This window comes from Thunnus albacares, chromosome 13, assembly GCF_914725855.1.
Source record: "Thunnus albacares chromosome 13, fThuAlb1.1, whole genome shotgun sequence".
Taxonomy (NCBI): domain Eukaryota; kingdom Metazoa; phylum Chordata; class Actinopteri; order Scombriformes; family Scombridae; genus Thunnus; species Thunnus albacares.
The window spans coordinates 26,814,535-26,839,937 of record NC_058118.1 but is presented as its reverse complement, the minus strand read 5'-3'; the positions used below and the strand labels follow the sequence as shown (position 1 = coordinate 26,839,937).

The window sequence follows — 25,403 nt, the reverse complement described above, 5'->3', positions numbered from 1 at the left end:
GCGTTCACGTTCAACAGTCAGTTGCTATGGTAGCCGACACACCCCGCAGAAGAGGGGGTGAGGTGGGCAGAACAGGCACTCAAACCAGCGGAGCTGTTTAGACAGGATGAGAAGGCTGCTGTGGTACAAATCATGTCAGATACATTTTTATTAAGATCCCCAGGAACTGTGTTAACTTGTTGAAAAGGGGTTTAATATGGCCCCTTTAAATTCAATCTGGAATATAATTGTATTTATATTTTTATCAAATTAAAAATAGAAATCTGAATTTAATCAGAAAATCTGGTCAAAAGTTACAGCTACAATTTTAAGAAAAAAATATAAATAAGGGAAGTCAATATGGACCTTCATTCAATATGCATTAAAAAAGGGGGGGAAATTACATTTCTAAGCAATCAGTCTAACATTTATCAAACAAAGAGGAGCCCTGAAGTTTGCTTTGATTTTAAATGTCATACTGTACTGCCTGCCTTTAGTCAGCCTGGAAACCTACTGTAGCCTCCCACAGCGACGCAGCTCTATTATCAGGTTGCACCTTGAATAGGCTGGTTGACTGGAAATGTGTTTTACCGAATCCTTCAATTCCTGAGTCAGAGAAACCATAAAAGTCATGAGGGTGGACCAGAGAACACAACGTATAAACAATCCATCTTCAGACAGGCACAGGAAATCATCTCATTTGTCCATTCTGGCATTTACCAAACCCCCTTAAAACACAGAAAACTGTGAAAAATTATAACCCTCTGTGTCTACCTAGACTGCACTGTCTGACACTGTATACCATATTGATACAGTGAAAACTCTGTTTTCCCATATGTGTGACAACATCATGGACACACTGGGCATGAACAATAATTTTCCTGTACTAATTCAATAAAATGGAACATACCTGGTTCAGCATGACTGAAAGTGAAACTGGAAGGCTGCAAAGGACCCTGTGATGCCCTGAAAGCTTAGTCAAACAGCAGCATGACACCATTATGATACTTTTGAACCTTATTTGGTGTAAAGGCATCTCTGGAGGGATCAAGGGGCAGCTTACCAAGGTTTTGCCGACTCATTAGAGCCAGCAGGATCCAATCAAACTGCACTCAAATCTATACAAATGGAGCTTTTCATAGATATCGCAATATGTACAGAGGGAGTGCAGGGGGGGTTAGGGGGGTTGACCTTGATGATGGTGAAATGGTGTTTCACAACAAAGGCATGCCGCAAAGCAGAGTGAGTCTTTGAACAGACTATTATGATGTGCCATTTCCATAATATGCTCCACCAGCACAAAAAGGAGCCAAGAATAGGTGGGAGAATGACAAAAACTGCAGTAAACATCTGCTGAAACATAAACAAGCATCACTGCTGCTTGTGTATTTCATATTTCAGTTGACTGGCAAGGGCCTTGCTCTGTATGTCTATAAGGGTTTAATTTATAATCTGTTTTCTTTGTACACCTTTAGTTTTACAGTCACTCATCAGCAGTCAGCAGTCAAGTGTAATTTAAAGTCCCTTTTCACCCATAAAATAACAACAAAAAAACAACAACAAATGTGACTCATAATGATTGTATCTACTAGGGATGTGCAGAGATCCCAGTATTTGTATTTGTATCTGTATTTGTTGAGGCAGCAAAACTATTTGTATCTGTATTTGTAGTCGAATAAAAGTGGACAGAGGCTTAAAAATCCTGTTTTTGTTTTTATTACACTTTTAATTTTAGAAAATCAAAGTGTTATAATAAGAATTCATGAATAAACTACCTTACGAAGTTGGTCCCCACACCAAGTCTTGAACTGGAGTCTCCCAGATCACAGACGACTGTGCTGACTACTGAGCTAAAACTTTACTCATCACCTCTTTGCAGACAGACCTTTAGCTATTTATACACCCATAACACAGAGACAGCACATCGTGTAACATGTAGAGAGGAACTTCAAAGGCAATTATTGCTTTGCATTTTTCATTTATTGCCTATTTTTTACAACCTAACTTTGTGGAAAGGAGAAGGGGAACAACAGGTTATGGTCAGTAGCTCAGCTTTATCTCTGGGGAACACCCCCAACAAATAACTTTTAAAATATTTGTATGAAACAAATATTCGTATAAAACCCACTATTTGTGCTTTGCCAAATAATTTATTTGTATTCAGGCACACTTCTAGTATCTACATAATAAGGCATCATAAAACATCACAATGTTTAGTAATGTCTAGACCGCTAATATGTCTAAAGCTGCAAACAAAAGCCCATATGACCAAAGCAATTGCTTAGAATAACTTCAGTATTTGAGAGGGGTAAAGTTCTATATCATAGTGTCTTAACCTTAGGGTTGGGGGTCTATATGGGGTCACTTGATTGTGGGAAATTCAGATTTCATTTTCATTATAAAAATGAACCATGAGGTTTGAAATATGTCATAGTTTTTTCTATAATCCCACATGCTTATGAGAAAAGAATACAAAGAGCAACTTAACAACTGGTATAAGCTTGAACTTTTCCACCTCACAAATTCAAAAGGTCATTCAACAGCCCTCACCGGTACACTTATCCCACGACAACTGACATCCCCGCCCTCCTGACAGCTCTTTACCCCTGACTGCCCACACTGACTCTTTCCACTGTGTCAATGTCATAATACATCTGGGAGTCATCCAGAACTCATAGAACCATAGTTACATACTCTCATTTTCTCTCCCTTAGACCAACATTAGCTTTGTGTGAAAAAACGCAGGGTCATCTGGCAAAAAAAGTTGAACCTGGTTTTACTTTTGCTAACGCCATCCAGCAAGGCTAATCTCATACATGCAATCGTACATTCTTGGCTGATTACTTTGTGGCATAAATGACGTGTTTCTGCTGTTTATCTTACAACAAAAGATAAAATAGTTGCACCCACGATAACTTTCCACAACTGTAAAATCTTGTCTGTGAGTATTACAAACAACCGGGAGATACATTAAATGCATTGTGTAGTTTAAACACGAATTCCTGGATCATATTTCATTGTCTCACCAATATCTTAATCAACATGCCCCACAATGCAGATCTCAACTTAACTGACAGCCAAGATGGTGGTTAGCAAGTCTTCAACAGATGCAGCAGAGAGTGACAGAGGAGGGGATGTGAATGAGTGGTAGAGTAGGAAGGATGTAAATTTACCCCAAAACACTGTAACACAGATCAACACTGTGAACTAATAGCTTACTACTAGAAATAGTAGTAGTAGTAAAAGTGATATTAGCGGTGGGGGGATGTTAGCATCCACCACATGTAGTCAAACAAAAAAGAATGCAGCAACAACTCAAGCTGTAGTTTCCACCAATATTGTCTCAGTTTCCTACAAACCAGACTTTGTGCTATAAGAATCATTTTAAAGATGCTACAGTCAAATAAGTATTCCCCACATAGGGGCTTTAAATTCACATAACCACTTGACACCTCTCTAACGGCTTGGACATGAGAATTTAGGCAAGTGGGGCCTTGGCACATCAGGCTGCTCACAAGCCAGCTGAGGGGCTTTTTTTGAGTTTTTGAGATGGAGAGTTATCTGATTGGATGTTCAGGGAGGCAAATCAGTGCATGATATGTTAAATGAAAGTGACAATTGATGGCACACATATTTTTACCTTCATACAGACTTCTATAAATATTTTTTGCATGCATAGACTACTGCCACCCGCTGGTATGGGTAATTATTTCCTCATCTGCATGTTGGCTGCCAGCTGGCCATCTGCTGCTACTTGTCAGAGGTCAGCTTGGTGTGTTATAACCCATGTAGGGAACTCTGGACTTGACCTGGGTATAGATATGGCCAACAAAGGAAAGAAAGACATAGCAGTAATAAAAAAGTTAGCAAATGAAGACACATTTGGTCAGCGCAGGATTGATTCAGTACTCATGGATGACTCACGCCCAGGCAGCACTCTTTATTTATCACACCTCATGTTCTTGCGAACAACTACTTCCCCTGCGTCAGAGCACACTGGATCAAGTCAAAGTCTGATTTGCTTTGGATTTAAAGTCAGCTGGTTGGTATGAGCAGCATGCACAAGTTATATATGTTGTTCCTCAACCCTCGAATCCACTTCATCTTATCACAGATGGCACCAAGTGGTCTTCATCCTCTCCACACTTAAAGGAGAACACAACGTCACCATAATGAACGTCTGATTTTGATAGAGGCAGTTGAGTACATTAGGAGATGAAATTTCTTCATTCACTACTCAATTATACAATTAAATGTCCGCTGAAAGCTTGGAGGTCTGTATCTAATGTCTGTGGGTTTTGTTCATTTTAATATCATTGCAGGACGTGGAGAAACCCCGGTTAGGCATCGTGCTTGACACAAATATTGATTTTTGCTGATGAGGCTGTTTTGGAGTAACCTGGTCTGCACGGTATGAGTAGTTCTCATTCACTAATGGCAGAGCTTTAAAGAGCTGGACAGAAGTCCTTTGAGTGTTTGAATTCAAAACACACGGCATACAGTATTACACAATTCTATAATCCTAATCTGTTGAATGAAGAGGTTTACATAAGAGGAAATGTGAAACAACACTGGTATAGTAACCAGGCATGAAGTAAAACCTGTGGTCAATTGTTTTTCACTCCGTTTGACACATTTTGTATACATATACTGTATGTATTTTTATCTTTCTGTCAGTTTTCCCGCCTACAGAATGTGAGGCAGCATTACCATTTCCACTTTGGCTCAGTTTTCTTTAAATACTCTTCTGGTAGGCGACCAGGACTCTGATATTTAAAAACTGCTGTGAGAAGTGATATTTCTTTGGCTGAAAGTTGTCGTTTTTTTTTTTTACATTTAGCTGACACAAAAATCCAAGAGCAGTCAACCCACTCTCCCTGGAAAAAAACTAGTCACCACCAAAAGCTCTCACAATCAATAATTGCTATGAGGTGAAACTACTCACTGAAGACAGGATGAAAGACTTTTTGTTTGTGCAGTAGTGTACTGTAGGTTTAAGACTGACAAACAATTCAAAAAGTAACTAAGAGTCTTACAGAGAGTCAGAGCACACACAGAAAGATAGAAACCTGCAGGGAGTCAAACCTTTGAAACATACTTCTTGGAAATGGTGCAGTGATGCTTCCTTCTGAATTATTGTTTGGAGCACTGTGTGGGATTATTGTTGTGCTGCTCTTTTCAGTAAGTTACAGATTTTTACCTGGTGGGATGAGAACAAATGCTAATCAAGTGGAGACAAGTGAAAAGCTCTGTATGTTCTCACTTTGTATGTTGGTTTTCTTTTTAGGGTAAAATAGCAACACGAGAGTGTCCTGTATAATTTAAACCAGCTATAATTGATATTTTTTATCATAACAGTGTATCAAATGACAGTGAGTAATGTGAGAGACGTGGCTCATAGTGATGAACCTACAGAGAATTATCAGCGACTCTGCAGCTCCCCTTGGCTTTATGGAGCTTTATAGTGAGTTTCAGTTCATTGTTTAGCTGTCTGGCTGCAACTTTACTGTTTTGGTTCACTCTCAGAACTCTCATAGTGTTGTTTTCGGCCACAGTAGCTGTTTTCAGAGAAAAAGCTCTCAAAAACCCATTGTACACTACCTACTTAGCACCAAACAGCAAACAAACACAATAAGCGACTAGCTGGTGAACATAGCGGAGCATTTAGCAACCAAAGAGCCAAATACTTCCCTCAGGAGTTGAGGGAAAGAGCAAAAACAGAGCTAAAACACAGTGAATTCACTCCCACATTCACCAGGTGGACAGAAACATTACTCCAAATGAATGACAGTGTTGCTCCATAACTGCTGGATGTGTAAATAAGCAACTGTTTGCTAACAAGTTCAACATATCAATTTAAAAGGTAGTAATAATAATGCAGGTTTAAAGATACTACAGAATATGTTTGTATTCTACTAATTTGCTTTGCCAAATACATTTTGAAGGAAACATATTGCTGTCTGGATTACGTTCACTAGAAACATTTTTTCCAATCGTGGAGTGAGATATTGTTTGCTGCACAGATCAGGTCAGGGTGGATGGTCATCTGAGAACCTTGGCTGCCTCATGTAACCCACTTTGTTCTTTTGCTGCATTCCCGTCGAAACATGATGCATCCTGTTTTGACACTGTTTGGACTTACTGACCCACTTGGACGGAGAACAATAGTTACATTGTGACCATCGGTTCTCTATCGCAGCTCTGTGCAACAACACCTGGTTTTATCTGATGATGGCAGGCCCTGCGGTGGCCTTTTACGACAAAAAGCCTTAAAGTAGCTTGAAATGATTGAAGCTACAGAATGCTGACTTTCATAGTAGTACAGTATGACTTTTGGCCTTTATCAGTCTCACAGGTTGTTGCTGTAATAGTGTTATTATTGGCAACTAAACATAGATATACAGAGCGAGTGTGATATTTTCATGGAGCACCCCCACAAAAGTTGTTCCATCAAACATTCACTCAATCTCACAGCACATCTACTACAAAGATTGCGATTACACTCAAGGCTGATGATTTACATTTTAAAGGATTATTAATGTGCTCTTTTATGACACGCTTACTCAAGTTAACTGCTCCCCCTGATGCGCAGTAGAATAGTACAAGGGCTCACAGTCCTATGCTTCATTATCAGGTTAAACCTCACAGTGCAGAAATGAAGGCGATTGCAAATCAAAGGGAACAGTAAGTGGCAGCACAGAGCTGCTAGCCAGGAACTTTTATTCAACCTCACACTGAAACAGTTCAAGACAGAATATGAATCAAGATGAGCGTTTCTGTGAATATGAAGCAGCAGAGGAACAGCTGGAACTAATAGAGTCCCATAATTAATCTCAGCAAACTGGGAAGAACCCGCTTAGTGGGATTTTAATGGATTTTTATAAGTAAGAATAGATAGCAGTGCTTTTTTCGATGATTCATCACTATATAACTTTATCACCGGTGACCAAAGGACATTGTGCACTGAAACTTGTCTCAAGGGATTTCCCTGCATGCATGTTAAAGATGCAAAAGCATATACAGGTCATTCACATAGCACACTTATGCTCTTTTTGGATTGCCCGAGTAGACAAACTGTGAGCTAAAAGCTGCTGTATCTAAATGTACTTTTAATTCAAAAGAAAAGATACATTTTCTATTTTTAATGAATATTAACACTCTGTGTTAATTCCTGTGAGCAGGAACCATAACATGAGCTTATAATTTTGTGAAACTTCTTGAAGTTCTTTAAATATGAAGAAAGGCCTCATGTGGTTCACCAACCTTTTTCCGACAATGTGAGGTAGAGGTATAACTCCTCTTCATTTCCCTCATCACACACAGTGGAGGTTCAGAGGCGGTAAAATAACACCATCAAGACTGCCCTGGTCTTTATTGATAAAAGTGGACTTTCATAGAAAAATGGAAAATGTAATTTTTTGGCCTCTTGAGTTTTTTTAAGACCTGTGGCTCCCTGACAAGATGAGTCAGTTACTGCTTCTCATGTGGGGTTGCCAGCAGCGTGCGAGTCATGGATCTTTATGTAAGCCTCACTGTGGTGATATTTTAATGAATTACATTGGTGACACAGCATGCATACTAAACTTGCTTTTAATGCTCAACATGACAATTAAATGTCACCAGATACTGTGAGATGGGCATTTGTTATTCTGCAGCATTAGCTTCACCTCCTCTTTCAAATGAAGCAGAGATATTGCCATGTTGACTTCAGAACAGCTGGGCCATACCAAATCTCTTATGTCAATATATTTAATTACTCAAAATGCTTTTTTTAAAATGACATATTTTCTCAATTATTACTTTTACTTCTTGGAAAACATCCATATTTTTAAAACATTAAACATAACGCAAATAAGTGTCAGACCAGCTGAAACTTTAGTCCAGACCAAGGTATCTTGACAACTAATTGCCATAGAATTTGCCGTGTAATTAATCCTCCCTAGAGGAAGTTTCTTAATCCTTTTGGTAACCCCTGATGACCTTTCCTCTAGCTGTACCCAAATACAAATACATTATTCAGTAAAGCACAAATTGTGGGATTTATACGAATATTTGTTTCATACAAATATTTAAAAATTATTTGTTGGGGGTGTTCCCCAGATATAAAGCTGAGCTACTGACACAAGCGAAGTGCTCCCAACGGACTCTTCATAACCTGTTGTTCCACTTCTCCTTTCCACAAAGTTAGGTTGTAAAAAATAGGCAAGAAATGAAAAGTGCAAAGCAATAATCACCTTTGAAGTTCCTTCCTACATGTTACATGCTGTGCTGTCTCTGTGTTACGGGTGTATAAATAGGTAGAGGTCTGTCTGCAATGAGGCAATGAGTAAAGTTTTAGCTCAGTAATCAGCGCAGTCGTCTATGATCTGGGAGACTCCAGTTCAAGACCTGGTGTGGGGACCTCCTTTGTAAGGTAGTTTATTCATGAACACTTATTGTAACACTTTCATTTTCTAAAATTAAAAGTGTCATAAAAACAATAACAGGATTTTTAAGCCTCTTTCCACTTTCATTTGAATACAAATACAGATACTAATACAAATACTGTGCTCTCTGCACATCCCTATTATCTACTTTTTCTACAAACAAATGTCATTATATCCAAATAATTGATTGTGTTAATAACTGACTAAAGTGTGATCACAACATTCTGCACATAGTGACTTTAAAGATACCACAGGGCAATGCTGTGGATATAAGTTATAAAATATAAATCTCCAATCAATAATAAATCAATAAATTGCCAAATTTACTCTGCAAGTTGCACAAAGCTTTCAGTGACCCTATGGCCTTTCCTCTTTCACTTGACTCACCAGCTTTACCACTTAAAAATATATTAAATTACCATGAAAATGTGATGTCTATGTGACTTTAGTATAATGTTATTAAAGAATATGTACATAATCTTTAAGTCTTGGGACCATCTGGCAGGAGAGACATCCGACACTGCAAGGAAATCAAATCGACTTTGGTTGATAATAAAGGAAATACACAATACACCTACACAAGGAAATCCTCCTGCCTGGCTGGTATTAGTCCAGGTGAGCTCAGTAAACATTTCCAGTCCAAACACTCCACTCTGAGGCCAGACATTGAGGTCTATGGTGTGTCTACAGCAGAGCTGCATTGTACTATTCATTGAGTTTTCCCTCCTGTGGGAGCCAAGACTGAAAGACTGAAATACAAAGATACGGCTTCCAAGAGTCCAAAGAAACAGGGCAAAGACCTGCTATTGATCGAGCTGAGGTGGGATGCAGAAGCTTTGAAAGAACATGAGCTTAGTATCTTCTGGGGGAGCAACAAGAGGAACTCAGAGGAGAGAAAGGAAGCCACTTTTAACCAAGTAAGAAAAACAAGAGTTGGGCTCTGACTTACGAAAAGCTCCTCTAATCATAGCTGAGCTCACACAATGGATTATTGACAAAATCACATATACACATCAATGTGCTACAAAAAAAGCACACATAAATTAGATATAATATTACATACCAAATGATGAAAAACAATTGAAAACAATCTTAAGCTCAGGCAACCAATTGATTATACAATATTTATCTGAAAGGGCTCTCTGGAGAGGAGAAAAAATCTCTCAGCCAGATGTGGTGATTTGAAGAGTTCTTTAGTACCGCTATCCAATCAGCAGGAATCCCAGGATGATCCCAGGATCTCAGCAGCACTATCTTATTTGAACAAACAGCTTGTTCTATTATGTTTCTTGGGGGGAAAAAAGGGGTTGAGTTATGGGTTATATATAGCCCAAAACAGATGTGATAAGAGAGGTGCTTGGCATCTATCGTTCTGTTTATATTACACTGGGAATTTGCGTATTAGGACGTGTCATCAGATGTGAAGTATGTGACGAAATTACATCTCAAGGACCTTCACAGTTCCGCAGACACATTGAATGCGTTTACATGCACACCAGTAACCTGGTTATGATCAGATTTTTAGAGAATCCTGATTATGTTTTATGCATGTACACCTCACCTCATCCTGGTTTCTGAACATTCTTCATTGGTACAGAACATAGTAGCTGAGATGGTGAGAAATAAGACACAATTGGACACAGATGATCAGAAACCTGGATACTGATAGAATCATGTAAACAGGAATATTAATAACCTGGTTTCTCATGTTCCATTTAAATGCCATATTCCAAATATGATCAAAAGCAGGATAAGACTCAAAACCGGTACACTAGTAGTAAACTCACTCATTATTGAGTATAATTGGACTTAAGTCAAGCAGCAACCACTATGAGGACATGTAGCCTTGAGGGAGCCATTGCAACAAGGCCTTATGCTGCATTTCCTCTAACAGCCAACGTGTGATAGCACCAAAGATTTTATTCAAAATGTCTTAAGGATTAATAAAGCTGCATTGACTGAAATTGGCCACTAGTGAACTAGTGTAGTGCTAGAACTACAAAACAAGCTGACACACCTTATGAAGGCATTATGGCTAAAATGTTAGCCAACAGTTGCCTATTTACATATCCAGCAGACACAGAGCAGCATTAGCATTTATTTGGAGTCATGTTTCCATTCACCTGATGAATTTCAGTCCAATATTAACTCTTCTTTTAGCTCAGTTTTAGTCTCCACCAACTCCTGAATAACAAATATCTGGCTTGTTAGTAGCTGGATGTTTGATTTTCTTCACCAGCTAGTTGCTAACTTTGTCTGTCTGCATTTGGTGTTGAGCAGGTAGTGTACAGTGGCTTTATGAGGGCTCAGCTTTACATTACAGCCATCCAGTTTTAGAAATCAACAACTGACAGGTGTCTCAGCCTATTATATTCAGTCGTGGTAGTTGCCACTTCCTTCTCCAAACTCAGCCCCAGCCTGGCTTCCTCACCTTTGAATAAATTTGGATTTTGTAGCTTCAGCAACTGCCAACACACTGTACGGCTTGATTCCACCAGGCGCGTCTGCATCGCGTTCCAGCTGCAACACCGCTGCTGGAGCTGATCACGGCCACCCTAGTCAATGCTTGTGATCCCGCCAGACACACATTTCATAAGCGTCCCAGAAACGGCTCTCAGCTAAACATATGTGCCTAGTCTACTTTTGATGGAAGCCGTGTCAAGCTGCAGAGAGCAGATCGAGCCGGGCAGGAAGTCTGTCACAGACACAGATAGAGCATTCGATCCATTTTCAAAATAAAATACCCTGTGCAGATTGGCCGCGAACAGCTCTGGGGGCTGCACCAGTGCTGGAATGTGATGCAGATGCGCGCCCAGGGGAATCAAGGCATTAAGAGTCAGTGGAAAACCAGAAGTAAAACTGTACTGGGCAATCTATGTATTTTGATGGAGCCAAAATGGTTGTTATTGGAAGTACACGTGCAGTAAACATTAACATCAAGTACACTTTGCAGCTTTGCCCTTAACTACAAATGGAGGCCAGAAATAACAATTTGAAAGCTTTGAACTTGCATACCCAGATGTCCTTTAATGTGGCCTCATTTAACTGCATACAGCACACTCATGCTTCACACCAAAGGATACCAAAGAGACAAAGAGGCTAACAATCTAATATTGGTGAACTCAGCTTTCTGTGTGCCCACTCAATGCAGTTGTGGTTAAGTTAGTTAAGTTCTGATTAATCACTTTACGTGGGAAGAGAAGTGATCAGACACCAGGATTTAATTTAGGCAAATGGAGTGAGTCTGTGGCTTCTCAGGATGAAGTACTCCTCTTGGACTCACTTTGTGGTTTGAGCTGATAAAACAGGTTGGATTTTGCATTAAAAAACTGAAGCTTTTAAGAGCTCTGTGTTCATGTATCACCAGCAACATTTAAACGCACTCTCTAAATGCGTGCATGCAAAGCGTGACAAACTAAAGCCAAACAAAATTTCTCCCCACTGATGACAGCCCCGGACACCAAATGGATCTGTGTAATAGCTGGCATTATCATTACATAATGTGCTTAGTGGGATGAAGGGAGGGAGGAGGCAGGGTTTGTATCTGATGAAGCAGAACTGCTGCTAACTTAAAACACTCGATGGCTTCCGTTGAGAGACAGCACCAGTAATAATAACCCATAATGTGAACAGGCTGACAATCTGGCCTGCTTTGTTGTCTGCTGGCCTGCTGCTGTGTTAGTCACAGGAAAACATGGGACACTACCGTGAATCATTACTACTGCATGACAGCTTGCATGTAGACTCTTAATAGGATTCTACTGTGCTGGGCATGGCAGCGCTGAAGTCACTCTTTACATTGAACTGAGCATTATGAGGCTTAAGGGAAATTTTCATGTGGATTGATACAGCCCTCTGTTTTTCAAATGTCTGGAAATGACTTTTGGTCTGGTAGAGGCAACAGATGGCTCGACACACTCCCCTCTCGTCTGCCCTTAAAGGAATATGCAGAGGGTTTTTTTTTTTAGGAGATTATCCTACTGGTCAGATACCAAAAGCATTTGAACAAACTGTTATTGTAAGTCGCAGCTACTTTGGGGATTTGTTCCTCACCTAAAACAGCATCGGTGTATGCTTTTGAAAATGCTAGTGCCTTTTATCACTCTGCATTATGCTAAAGAGTTAGCACAGAGTATCAGAGCCATTGATCTGCCCTTGACACATGGATGATTTCTGTGCTCTTATACCTAAGCCTCTGATTTAATGCTGCAAGTCTTGCACTGATTCTGATACTCACAAAAGACAAAGATTGTGTGAGTAATACAATCATATTGTGATTATAAATTGGGATGGTTCATGGGGAGATATTAAATTATGCCTCTCTTGCACCTTACAATTTCACTGCCATTTTTTTTTTTTCTGGCATTATCAGGTTTTTGAGGACAGGTGCTCTCAGTGGGTTACTGAGAAAATTCTGTAGGCTTAGAAAGAACATAACTCCAGTTTTAGTCTCATTACTCAAACTCCCAGCTTGTGTAAGACATTTGGTTTTTAAATCATTTTAATTAACTACTAGGCACTGCCTGGCACAACCCCAGAGGACACTGCTGAACTTTTAGAAGCAACAGTTGTTGCATTGACCTCTGTGGTTTTAAAGGTTCAAGTCTGTTGCGCAACTGATCTCGTTCATCACTGCAGTTTGGTTGTGGTCAGATGTAGTCTGTTGAATTTGTGACCACATCTAGCTGTGATGTAGTTGACTATAGTACAATGTCAAATGCTGTGCTGCACAGGACATGTAGGATTATTAGCCTGGGTGTTGTTACTCTTAAGCACCTTCAATCTGTCACTGTTTGGTGGCCATCTGAAAAGGTCACTTAACTCGAGTTCAAAATCTATTTAATATAAAGGAGACATAGCTGCAGGAACATGCTTTGAGTGGGCATTTGAGTGTCAATTATAAATTGTCCCGCTGAGTACATCTCTGTCTCAGTTCTTCAATAAAAAATATAAGGAATCCTTATCAAAAATACTTGTTTAAATTATGTGTTTATGTAAAAAAAAAACAACAACAAGCTGATATCGTTATCACATTTTTTAACTCTCAAAACTCGATATCGATGTCAGCCTTAAATAATAATTAATAATAATAACAATAATAATATACAACAATATATACAATAATAATTGTATATGACATCTTGACAGCACAATATGACAATATAAAAACAGTATGGTTAAGAAATGTACTTTGGTAAACAAGGTGAATATTGGGATTGTTTATTTTTACTTTAGTAACTTTCATATTTTGTTCATGCTCAGGACTAAATATTACATGAAACCATCAGGGAAGATTGCATTACTCGGAATAATAAAAAAAAAAGGTATACCAGGTGACAGGGATCAGACTGGTGGGATGTACAGCAACAGAAAAAAAATCTTGCAACAATAAAAATTAAGCCTTCCTCAGACACCTTGAGACGGGGTTGCTGCACCACCTTCATCACCCCAAGTTCCTGTGGCAGCTTTAGAAACTGTGGCCTCAAAATCAGCTGATCATAGGATGGCTGATTGTCAGATATATTGAAAACTCACTTCTCCTTGTCTTAATTTGTGGTTATTGCCTTCTCCACCTTTCTTTATCTATCATATATTCATCTGAAACTGCAAAACAAACAAACCTAATAGTATTTTCATGATACTATAGCACACATCAAATACATCGGAAATATCTCATATTTCTAAATATTTAACACCTTTTAATTTATTGGTTTTATTATATGAACTTGCATCACTGCAGCTGCTCATTAGGCATTGCATAGGCTAATTTGTCTTTATTAAATTTCATTTCAATATAATATACTGTAATTTAGGTATGTTCAATGCTGAGGAAGATGCCTACATTGACTATGAGAGATTAGTGCGAAAAACTGAGTAATTGTCTTTATAGCTTGTGATGAATATATGAGACAAGATTATATGAACACATGTTGTGTTGCAAGCCAGTTGATCCTCAACACGTCTGTCATCTGTATCCCTGTTAATTAGTTTGAACTTATGATCGCTGTTTCTCATTGTTGATTCAGTTTGTCTGTGTTTGATAAACAGAATGTTGACAGACTAAATAACCACATTATTTTGTCCGTAAATCAAAATCCCAAAGATGTCAGGAAATGATGTCATATTTACCAAATGAAAACCCATTATCTTCAGTAACAACTAAATACAGTTTATTTTATTTAGTTCTTCTGATGGATCATTTTGCTATGTTTTCCCTCCTACCCTGACTGAATCTCTCCTCACCAGTTGACAACTACAAGCAAACATTGTAGCTGCAGCCTTGTGCCGAGGAGACAGCAGTACTGCCAGAGCAAGACATCTCAGGGGAGACCAGTGTGCATACATTACCAACTCCCCCCCCCAACCACCCTTGACTAGTCCTGTCAACACATATGGCTCTAAGGCTTATCTCTCAAAACCATAAGAGCTCTCTCTGTCATCTAGGTCGCGCAGGCTATTTCTCCTGGCCCCAGCAGCGACGTGACCATCTACACCCACGAGAAACCATTAATTGATGTGGCAGAGATCCGGATGTCCAATTGGTTTTGATTACCCCCCTTCGCAGGGGAGCTGGGACACTTGGTGGGTGATGCACTTTTCCGTTTCAATTAAAATCAAGTCTGAGTCACAGTGAATTAGAAAATGCTGCTGTTATGCAGATTAGCCACTAGGTTCTTAGCAAGGACTGAGACGTTCCTGTGTGATTTGGTTCATAAGGGAGAACATTGCCTCGCTGCTCCACCCTCCCTCGTCCCCCCTGAGGAAGTGTACAGATACTGGATCAAGTCCCGCAGGACCATGAAGAGCCAATTTGGGGCAGCGCTAGCTCTTTTAAATCACAAACAGCAGGATAGGAGAGAGTTCTTTTCTCTTGCGTTTCAGGCAGCAACAGGGTGAAAGTCACATCTCCAAAACAGTTTTTGAAAGAAGAAGAAATTCAAACTGAAGCAGCTTTTTCATTCGGATCACAGCGCCACTTGCTGCTGCACTGTCAGGAGGCAGAAATTACTTTACCTCTGTGTGTGACCCATATGTATGAGGCCAAGAAAAATCAGCTCAACAGCACAACAAGTGTGTTCAAACTTTACAAACCCTCCAAGATGAAATAAAGTTTGAAACACAAACTAATACAAATAAATACAAACTAAGCTTATAAGACAGGAGAAAGTGGTTATAAATTCAGTTTCTTTATTCTTATTCTTATAAACTTTTTACCATCCAGTAGAAATGTTTATATCTGCAAAACTAATATGATGTTTTATGAAATGGCCTTGGTTTCTGGTGTCCTTCAGCAAGTCTTTCAACACTGCACATTATGGGAGCAGAAAGGAGAAATCCTTTCACAGAGTTGCACAACATCAATCTGTAATGTTTGTGGCATAATTCATGATTTATTTGTTGTCACATTTTGATTAAGTTCTTTAAATAATTACACTTACATGTATTTATGTTCTTTTATTTGTTTGATTTTGAAGGTCTTCATGTGAGAAAATGAATATCCACTAAAATGTGTTAAAATAATAAAATATCAAACAGTTTTCTCCAGGAGTTTTCTCCTTAAAAACACACAAAGACACAGAACATTGTCCATTAACGCTATTTGAACAATGAATTTCACAGTGTATGACTAAGCTTTGGTGCAAAATTAATTATTTCAAATATAAAACTGTACTGCAGCTGTGCTGGGAGTGTCCCAATATGAGGTCATATTTTCTGTGTTTGGTCATGTTACCACAGGAATAAGACAAATACACAACAGCAAACCTGAGCTGGGAACACAAAGTATATCACCTGTAGCGTTAAAGTGAGTTTTTTTTCCTTTGTATTACAGGTCTTGATTGAGCCTACAGTATGATTCATTAAAGCAGGCTGCAGTAGTATTTTGTTTATACACCTTATGTTTCTCCTTTCAGACTCCCATTGCAGCAGCACCAACTTGGGATTATTTGGGATGTTGCATCAGACGCAAACAGTGACTTATTAATTATTTATTTATTTATTTCAGTGCCTGCCTTCATTAGACACATCAATGCTGCAGGTGGGGTATGTAATAAGCATGCAGATGACTCAGACTTTTAAAAACACATCCAATATTTTTATTTATGATTAATTTCTACCATGGTTATTTTGGTGGTCCTTCCTCATGTGGTCTCCATTTTTAGTTTTTTGAGGAGGGGTGGGGTGGGGAGGTTTTGACACCATAATTATCTTGCACAACTGATGCCTCATCAGGTGATTGTAAATTCATTAAGACGATGCTCAGGCAGATGTTTGTGTCTAATTGCCTTATTAGCAGGGAGGATGGAGAGGAGCTGTTGTTTTGACGTTTGCATAAACCTGCAGTGTGACTGATCTCCAACTGACACCTTGAAAACAAGTAAAGATGTAACTGTGCACCATAACCAATTTGGTAAACGTCCAGTGACTGAATGCATGTCGTAATATCCCAAACACCTGTTGCATACAGCCTACCACATTTACACTATGCTGTTTCATGCATCTTGGGCAGAGTGGAGAGCTATCTGTTATGGGGGGAAGTCAAGTGTAAATGCAATCAAAAATTCAAGACGCCCTCTATCCAGATGTTTTAAAGACGTTTAAGACCTCAGTATGCTTCAAACTAAAAGTAAAGGTGTTTATACTTATATCAAATGGCCACACTTAAAGGACTAGTGTGTAAGATTTAGTGGCATCTACCAGTGAGATTGCAGATTGCAACCAAATGAATACACCTCCCTTCACCCTCCTGTCCAAGCCTGTAGGAGAACCTATGGTGGCCGCAAAACTCACAAAAAACATGAAAGGCCCTCTCTAGTGGTGGGTTTGTCCATTCTGGGCTACTGTAGAAATATGGCGGTGCAATATGGCAGCCTGGATGGAAGAGGACCCGCTCGCAATGTAGATAAAAAGGGATCATGGTAACAAAAACACAACAATTCTTATTTTCATGAGATTGTATACTAATTAAATCATATTTATGAATATTATATTCCATTTCTGCCAAGTCCGTTCCGCTAGATGCTGTTAAATTCTACACACTGGTCCTTTAAAAGCAGGGCTGTCATCCTCCTGACCGCATCCCACTGCTTCTCCAAGAACTCAATGTCTTTGAGATGCATTTGAAGTCTAATGGGGATAACACACTTTCAAAAAGCCTTTCCTCAAAGGTATTTATGGTGTTGCACTCAGTTGTCTACAAGAAAAGTGGCACATGACAGAGACGTTCAAGCCCTTCCTTATTTTCACATCTTCACACACCTGGTCAATCAGTTGAATCAAAGTGGCCATGATTGTCAGTTTGGGGAAGTTACAAAAATTGTCATTTTCTTCATGACCATGACCCCAAATATACAGCCATAAAGTCATAAAGAACTATCTTCAGCAACAAGAAGAACAAGGAGTCCTGAAACAGATGGTTTGGCCCCCACAAAGCCCTGATCTCAACATCATGGAGTCAGACTGGGATTACAGCAAATGAGACACGTAAATCCACAGAAGAACTGTGCAACTTCTCCAAGATGCAGGAACAACCAACTTGCCAAGTACCTGAAACACTGTGTGCAGGTGAACCGAGGAGAACTGCTGCTGTTTTAAAGACAAAGCTGCTCACACCAAATGTTGATCTTATTTAGGTTTCTTCTGTTTACTCAACTCTGTATGAAAGTAATTGCTAAATAAAAAAACTATTCATGGCATTATTTTTTCAAAATCCCTGAAACGATCTATGCCTGGACGTGCATTTTTAGCAATAAGTAGAAAGCAGATTACAGTTTACACTTACGATCATGTAAAATGTGTACGGTGATGTTGTACAACTACATACTTGTACTTCATCTTGTTTTATGGGCCGGGGTGTGTCCCACACAGTTCTGTTCAAATGAAAATGAAAATGCATAAAATTTGACTATTATCCAGATGTGAGTCAAATTAAATGGCAAGTGTCAATGGGACCATAGATTACTTTTACCATGTAGCAAATGCATGGACAGCACTGATCAACTGTGCCTGTTTGTGGGTTTAGAGTTAACAGTACACTATTAGTCTGACAGAGACCAGAAGTCTCACATTAAATAATATTAATGCCCACATACTTCAAAAAAGGAGAAAAACACTTTCAGAAAGTCATGTGGATACAAAAGCTTCACACTGATCAAGGACTGCTTTCAGAAAATATGAGAATGCATCTCTCCGTCTCTTTTCCCTCAGAGTGAAATCCCAATTGCCTGGTGGAGGTCATAGAGCAACATCTGTCACGCCCGACCTGCCTCCTCTGCTCTCTACCATCCCCCCCCCTCTGGATTAAAGACGGTCTAACCTCCCCCCCCCCGCCCGCATGCTGCTCTGCATGGATTAACTGTTGGAGAAGCTGCACTGCTGTCACACATTAACCTGCAATCACAAGTCTCTTGTGCAGAGAACACTCGCAACAAACCTCTAGAAAGGGTTGTGAGAGTGCGATACAAACACACTGAGAAGCACTGTTTTTGTGCACCGTGAGAGCAACATGTTATTCAAAGTGGACTGTAGCCGAGCGAAGTTCAATGGCAACTGGATGCCACAACAGAGACTTTTATTTTTAAGTCCCTTCACAGTTTCTGTGATTTATCAGACAGACCTTGAGGATTTAAAATGACGCAGGTAGAAGCAGCTACATTAACTGAGTTGTCAGCACTGGTGCATACTGTCGTATTGTTTATCCATCAAGATGAAAAGGGATTTGCAAGAAGTGGAAATCTTGTTCCGTCTCTGTGATTTGTTATTGTTCCAATAGCTGTGCTGCATGTTATTAACAATCATTATTAATCATCCGCTCAAACCTGTTAGATTAAAGGAATGACATTCAGCAAAGGCTTTCTCAAGGGAGCCTCCCCTCTGTGATGGAGACAGATATGGACACACACACACTCACACACACATCTTTATGGTCTGGAAACAAACACACAAAGAGACCGACAGACACACAATAATCTCACACAACTGGAACTTGCTTGTCTTGCCACCAGACAGGTCTGCATGTGGATGAGCTTACAGATGCGGTCAGACTCCGCTGAGCGTAAAACTGCGACTAATTTAAAGCTTCACCAAGAAGCCATGAATCATTCAGCCCGGTGAGACTGATCGACAGTATAGACCGCGCACCCTGTAGACACTGGAAATCTGAATAATGCACACATACACCCAGAAGACAGACATGCAATCATTTGCTCCAATAAAATCACACATATCATCCTCTCAGTTGGAGGAGAGCAGAGGAGGAGGGGGGAGCTTTATTCTTTGCAGCAGCAACAGTTGGCTGTCTGTCGACTGAGAGGCAAAGAGTTAGCTGCAGCACAGAGACGCACACACACACACACAGGGACACACAACATGCATGCACACATGCACACACTTGTACATCGGGCAATTGGAGATAGAAAGAGATGGACAGGGGAGCCGAGAGAAGAAAAGGTGACAGATAAAGCCACAAAGCCACACGGCTGTAGGGATGCCTGGCAACCGGTGGCAAAAATGGAGATGCAGTAATAAGAGAAAGGGAGAGGGGAAACTAAAAGGGATAGACACACACATGTAGACATGTTGGAAAACACCATGGTAAACAGTAGGATGGAGACTAGAAGAGGGGAAATCATCACTCACTGGAGTCATCTGAGTCGTATCCCTCAACATCAGGCTCCTCATCTCTCTTGGCGGCCTGCAAGGAGGCGGAGGCTCCGGCACAAGCCCGGTCTGGGTTATCCTCATCGGGGCGGTCACTTTCGGCGTTGGGGGAGGCAGAGGCAGAGGCTGAGGTGGAGAGGGCAGAGCGCAGGGACCCGGCGTGGCCCACTTGGTGGGGCACAGCAGGGGGAAGGCCCCGCGGGTAACGGGGGAAGTAGTCAGAGATCTGCTTGATGGGCTGGATGGGGCCAGGGCACACGTCAATGGCCATGTGCTCCTGGATGCTGATGGTGGGTTTCTCGCCTTTGCGTTGTGTCATGCATGCGGTCCAGCCCGGAGCCTACTCCCAAAACCAAAAAACTAGAAAAAAGAAAAAAAAAAAGAACATAAACAGACCCACCCCCTCGTCCTCCTCTGGCTCCTCTTCCTCTTGTGTTTTTTGGAAGGTGTGGGTGTTGTCCTGGGTGGGTGCTGATGGGTGGACGGGTCCAGGTGATCTGTGGATGTCACCACTCTGGTCTACATGGAGATCTGGAGGTTGTTGCTGCGTCTTCCAGTGCTGTCCTCAGACCCAGACCATGCTGTCTGACAGTCTCACACACACTACTACCTACCCTCCCGCTCTCTCCTCTTCTCTCCTCCTATACCCCCACACTCTGCCCACGTCTGCGCTGCCTATCTCAGAGAGAGAGCAGAGAGAGTGGTGTGTGAGGGAGTGTGCAAGAGAGGGAAGGGATTAGAGAGGAAGGAGGGAGGGATCAGCTGATGTCACTGCCTAGCAACCAAGCGGTAAACAGGAACCGTCGGCCGAGGTGCTTAATTATATTAACCCCATCCATCTGTCAGTGGGAGGGAAGATCCAGCACCGTGCCAGACTCGTACGCGTGTGAATGTGTGTGAATGCGTGTGTGTGTACCTCTAGTGCTATGATAACCTGGACAATTAGCCATGAATTGATGCTTTGTATTTGTGACTCACTTCCATGTATCACTGTTAGAGTCTTTTACATTTTTTCATGCGGGTACTTTTAAACTGCAAACATCCAAGTTAAGAGTTTTACTTTAGTTTGGGGTTTTTTTAATGTTTTTGAGTGCTTCCAGAGGGCTTCCATCTGCAATTATTAGTATCAGTGTTTTCGTTAAACTTAACAAAAAAACATTAAAGTGGTAAAAGTCTAAGGGGGGCACCCAAAGCAAAATTTCCCCTTGGCCCCCAAAATGGCTAATACCACCCCTGCCTTCTGCCTCTTTTCTGCCATGACACCCTGATTTCTCTTTTGTACACCAATTAACACACAAACCTTCAATCATTCATGCACATGTGTCTGTTTAAAGACGAAGACCTATTTCCACTACCCCATGTACCAATTACGCACCCTGATGTTATCTCACATTTCTTAATTGCTTACCATCTGTTGCAGTTTTGTGGGTGGCAGTGGAAATGTGTGATGCTGTACACTTTCACACATGTTTAATATACATATTACCTCAGTTCACCATTGCGCACCGATCTGCTTGACACTGCGACCTTTATAATTTACTGCAACACATTTATGTCCTGTTAAAGCTGCAGCAGGTGACACGTTTATGTAAAATTACACCTGTCTTCTCATTGTACATCTGTGTTACTACAGCCACTAACTATCCAATAGAGATTTACATACACACAGAAAAGAAAACAATTAGTTCAATAACATCACTTTACAGGAGTTCTGCATGATAAAGTCCTTCAGTCTTTCAAAGATATCAACAGTTGTCCTCTGCTGCCACTTGAGACGGCCAAAGATGCACATGCAGCTTTAAAATTCAAACTCTTAAGTGTGATGTATTCATATTCAAAACATATGAAACCTAATTCTTCCCCTAAACATGCTAACAAATGCTCAACACTTTTCATGTAATTCACATTACATAAGAATGAGACCCATAATCTCTCATCAGGAGCTCTGTCATCACGTTCACTTATTCACAAACAAAACAAACATGTCTACCGTGAACAGATGATGCAGCACCCTCTTGTGTTAGCTGCTAGCAATAATTTAAAGCTTTGTGAGATTGAAAATGTATGGGCTGCATGTGAGTGTATGTGATTAGTTTCATAAGATCATTTAGTATAAGATGAAGATGACATTTGACCTTCAGCAGATGATCTTTCCATCTGTTTTCTATCCACTATATATGTTACCTCCCAATGTCTTCTTACTGTAAACAAACCAGCAACATAAAATACTTTCTTCCTGTGTTTTAATGAGCATAGCATGCTTAATATGGCTGCCTTGGATGAGATTTTACCTCCAGAAAACATTTCTCTTTTGGTGCCTTCTGAACAGATGGGCTCAATTATGTCCTCCTCCGCTACAAGACATGGCATCACTGTAGGAGTCATGCTGAGGATTTCCTACCTTCATCAGAAGTGAAGAAGTAATTCTTATAAACAGAAAAACATCAATTCTAGAGGATCAGTTTATTTTCATTTGACAAGTAGAGAAATCAGAGAAATCTCTATTAAATCCAAAGACTTAAATAAAACAGTGACATATAAAATAAAATTTTAGACATTAGTCTAAGGTTTGAGATTTTTTACACTTCTTTTCATTCTCCTATCAGGTGATGAAAGTGGAAATTGTTATTTTGACAAAAAAGTGCATATTCTGTGCGAGTTTGAAGATTAAGGGCTTGTGTGTGTTTTGTGCATGCGAACACAAACACAATGGGTGCTTTACCATGACTGTTGGTGAATAATGCATTGAGAGATAGCAGTGAGTGACTCTGGGGTATTTAAAGTAGCCCTCTCTCAATCCCCAGCCACTCAGAGGCAATTATCTCGAATAAGCAGTGAGACAAGTCAACAGTAAACACAAGTGGGGCACCAAGTAACCCTTTTCTATGAAAACACAAAGACTAAAAATCCCCAAGCATCAGCTGCCTCACAAATAGCATCAGACATTTCACAATATGGAGTGGCAGAATGGAAACAAAAAGCACCTTAAAATAAAATTTAGATTCTTCTTTGGCAAACTTAGCAGTTTACTCATTTTCAGTTTAAGTTTTAATGATCAGATATTAACTCCAAGGAAATCACGACACAGTCAGTCACTGCCAACATAGGGGAGATCTGAGATATCCAGCATTAACTCCAGTGTAGTATGTAGTATAAACCCAATTTCTTTTTCTCTCAAACTGTCATACTGTGACTTCCTCTCCTAACACTTCAATGTAAAAAAAAACTATTTCACATATAGTTACTGCTGTTATAATGCAAATTTGATGTTAAGCTTAAGGACTCTGAAGGACTTTTAAGGGTGCCTCAAACTAAGTAGTTCATACATTATGTAGTCCAACCCTTTCTTAAGGTCTTTCCATTCCCATTCATTTCTATGTCGAACGGGTGAGACACATTTGCTTCCGGTCATGAATTGACCCACCCCTTTTGCTTTGTTTTGATTTTATGAGTCAAAGTTCAACCTGATTGAAATTTGACTCACAAAATAATTGTAATGAGTGCAAGGACAGTGACAGAGGATAATGACAGTGAAGCGCTGTATAATTCACAACTTTGTGGACTATTGTTGTTAGCACATTAGCTAACTAATGTAGTTTTTGTTTACAACCCTATGAATGTTATTTCTTCTCCCTCCTCCTCTTGGCCCTGCGAGTAAATTTCCCCAGGCAGATACCGGTCTGACTGAAGCTTCAAGGTCAAAGCATTTATACCGCCATCTCATTGCCTCCCATTTTCTCAGCAAGAATTGAATTTTAGACACAATCTCTCCTCAGAGGCATTCATGGTGTTGCACTATCGTAGACATAAAATGTTGTTGTGTGGAGGATAAAAACAAAGAGCTTGAGAGATGCACACCAGTTCAATTGTGATGTAAAGCAGGCGTGATTGGTGAATTGTCTGTTTCAGACACAGCCCCCCACCGATTCTACATTCTGTTAGGGGGTTTGCTCTGTCAAGCACTTTGACCGTATTCAACGATGAATAATGGTAAAAATAAATAGCATTTATATAGCACCTCTCAGAGCAAAGTTAGAGTGGTTTAAAACGTAAAAACAAAATAAAAAATCAATTTAGTATTATCAACCAATGCTGGTTTTCCTTGAGTCTACTGTACATCATTGTTCAGTCATTCCCTTGTCTCTTGGAGGGTCGAGTTCACAAAAGTGTACATGAGCTTGCAGAGCAATGGAATGTCACTTAACATGGCAACGGGGAGAGGAATGACGGCTGGTTAAACCACCACTGAAACTCACCAACCGATGCTGCTCAGGGTGGAGAAGATGGTGGTTGGGTAATCACCTTCGGCAGCTGGAAGCAGCACACGCAGGTGCAGCTGATAAAGAGCATGTTGATTATTGATTGGCTCCTGTATGGGAAGGAAAAAAGTCTGAACCAAGAGCTGCCTCTTCAATTTCAAGTTCACATGCTGACTCATTCATTCATTTGTTCACTCATTCATCCATCAATCAATCAGTCTGACAATAACAATACCCCCCCCCCATCCACAAAGCAATAAATGACTGTAAAACAAGTCTCATCAATTTGCAATGAGGAAACACCAGAGGCAGGATTAGAAATACATAAAAACTAACTATAAGAGCACATGATAAAATAATAAAATACTAAACGAGAGGAAATGTATTGAAATGAGTAAAATAAAAAGTAGGGTATTAAAAAGAAAATCCAGAAAATAAAAAATAAAATAAAAGGATATAACAAGAAGTAAAACACAATTTATAAAAAAAAAATACATAAATAAATAGACAAATAAATAAATTAAGTTCCATTAAAAGCCAGACTAATGAGGTAGGTCTTGAGTTTGCTTTTATAAATAAATAAATAATTAAATTATTAAATAAATATCAACACTCTCTGCTGCCGTCAGGTCCTCAAGAAGGCTGTTCCAGAGACAAGGATCATAGTAATCATAGTAATAGTAATAATAATAACAGGATGCCTCACCATGGGTTTTCGTTCTGACTAGGGATAATTAAAAGGCTCATAGGTTCATCGGCTAAAAGCACATCTGATAGCACCAACACCATTAAGAGTTTTATAAACCAATAAAAGGGTCTTTAAATCTTTTCTGAAGCAGACAGGTGGCCAGTGCAGAGACTTTAAAATTGGTGTAATATGTGCTCTTTCTGGTCCTGGTCATCACACATGCAGCTGAGTTTTGATGTAATTGTAATTAAGCTATATTCTTTTTAGGGAGACCAGAAAGTAGAGCATTACAATAGTCAATCCTGCAGGTAATAAAGGCATGCATTAGTGTCTCTTGTGTTGGCTTGAGAGAGAAGCATTTGCACCCTGGCAATGTTCTTCAGATGATAAAAT

General features: G+C 39.9%; 1 protein-coding gene across 1 annotated transcript in view; it reads right to left on the bottom strand.

Moving 5' to 3' along the window:
- Window positions 1-20,738, bottom strand: part of doc2b (double C2-like domains, beta) — a 146,752-nt gene extending 126,014 nt beyond the window's left edge. The window contains exon 1 of the mRNA XM_044371753.1: window positions 20,043-20,738. Coding sequence (XP_044227688.1) covers window positions 20,043-20,382 — 340 coding nt within the window. The 5' untranslated portion in view covers window positions 20,383-20,738. The remainder of the gene's footprint in view (window positions 1-20,042) is intronic.
- Between the last annotated feature and the right edge of the window lie 4,665 nt (window positions 20,739-25,403).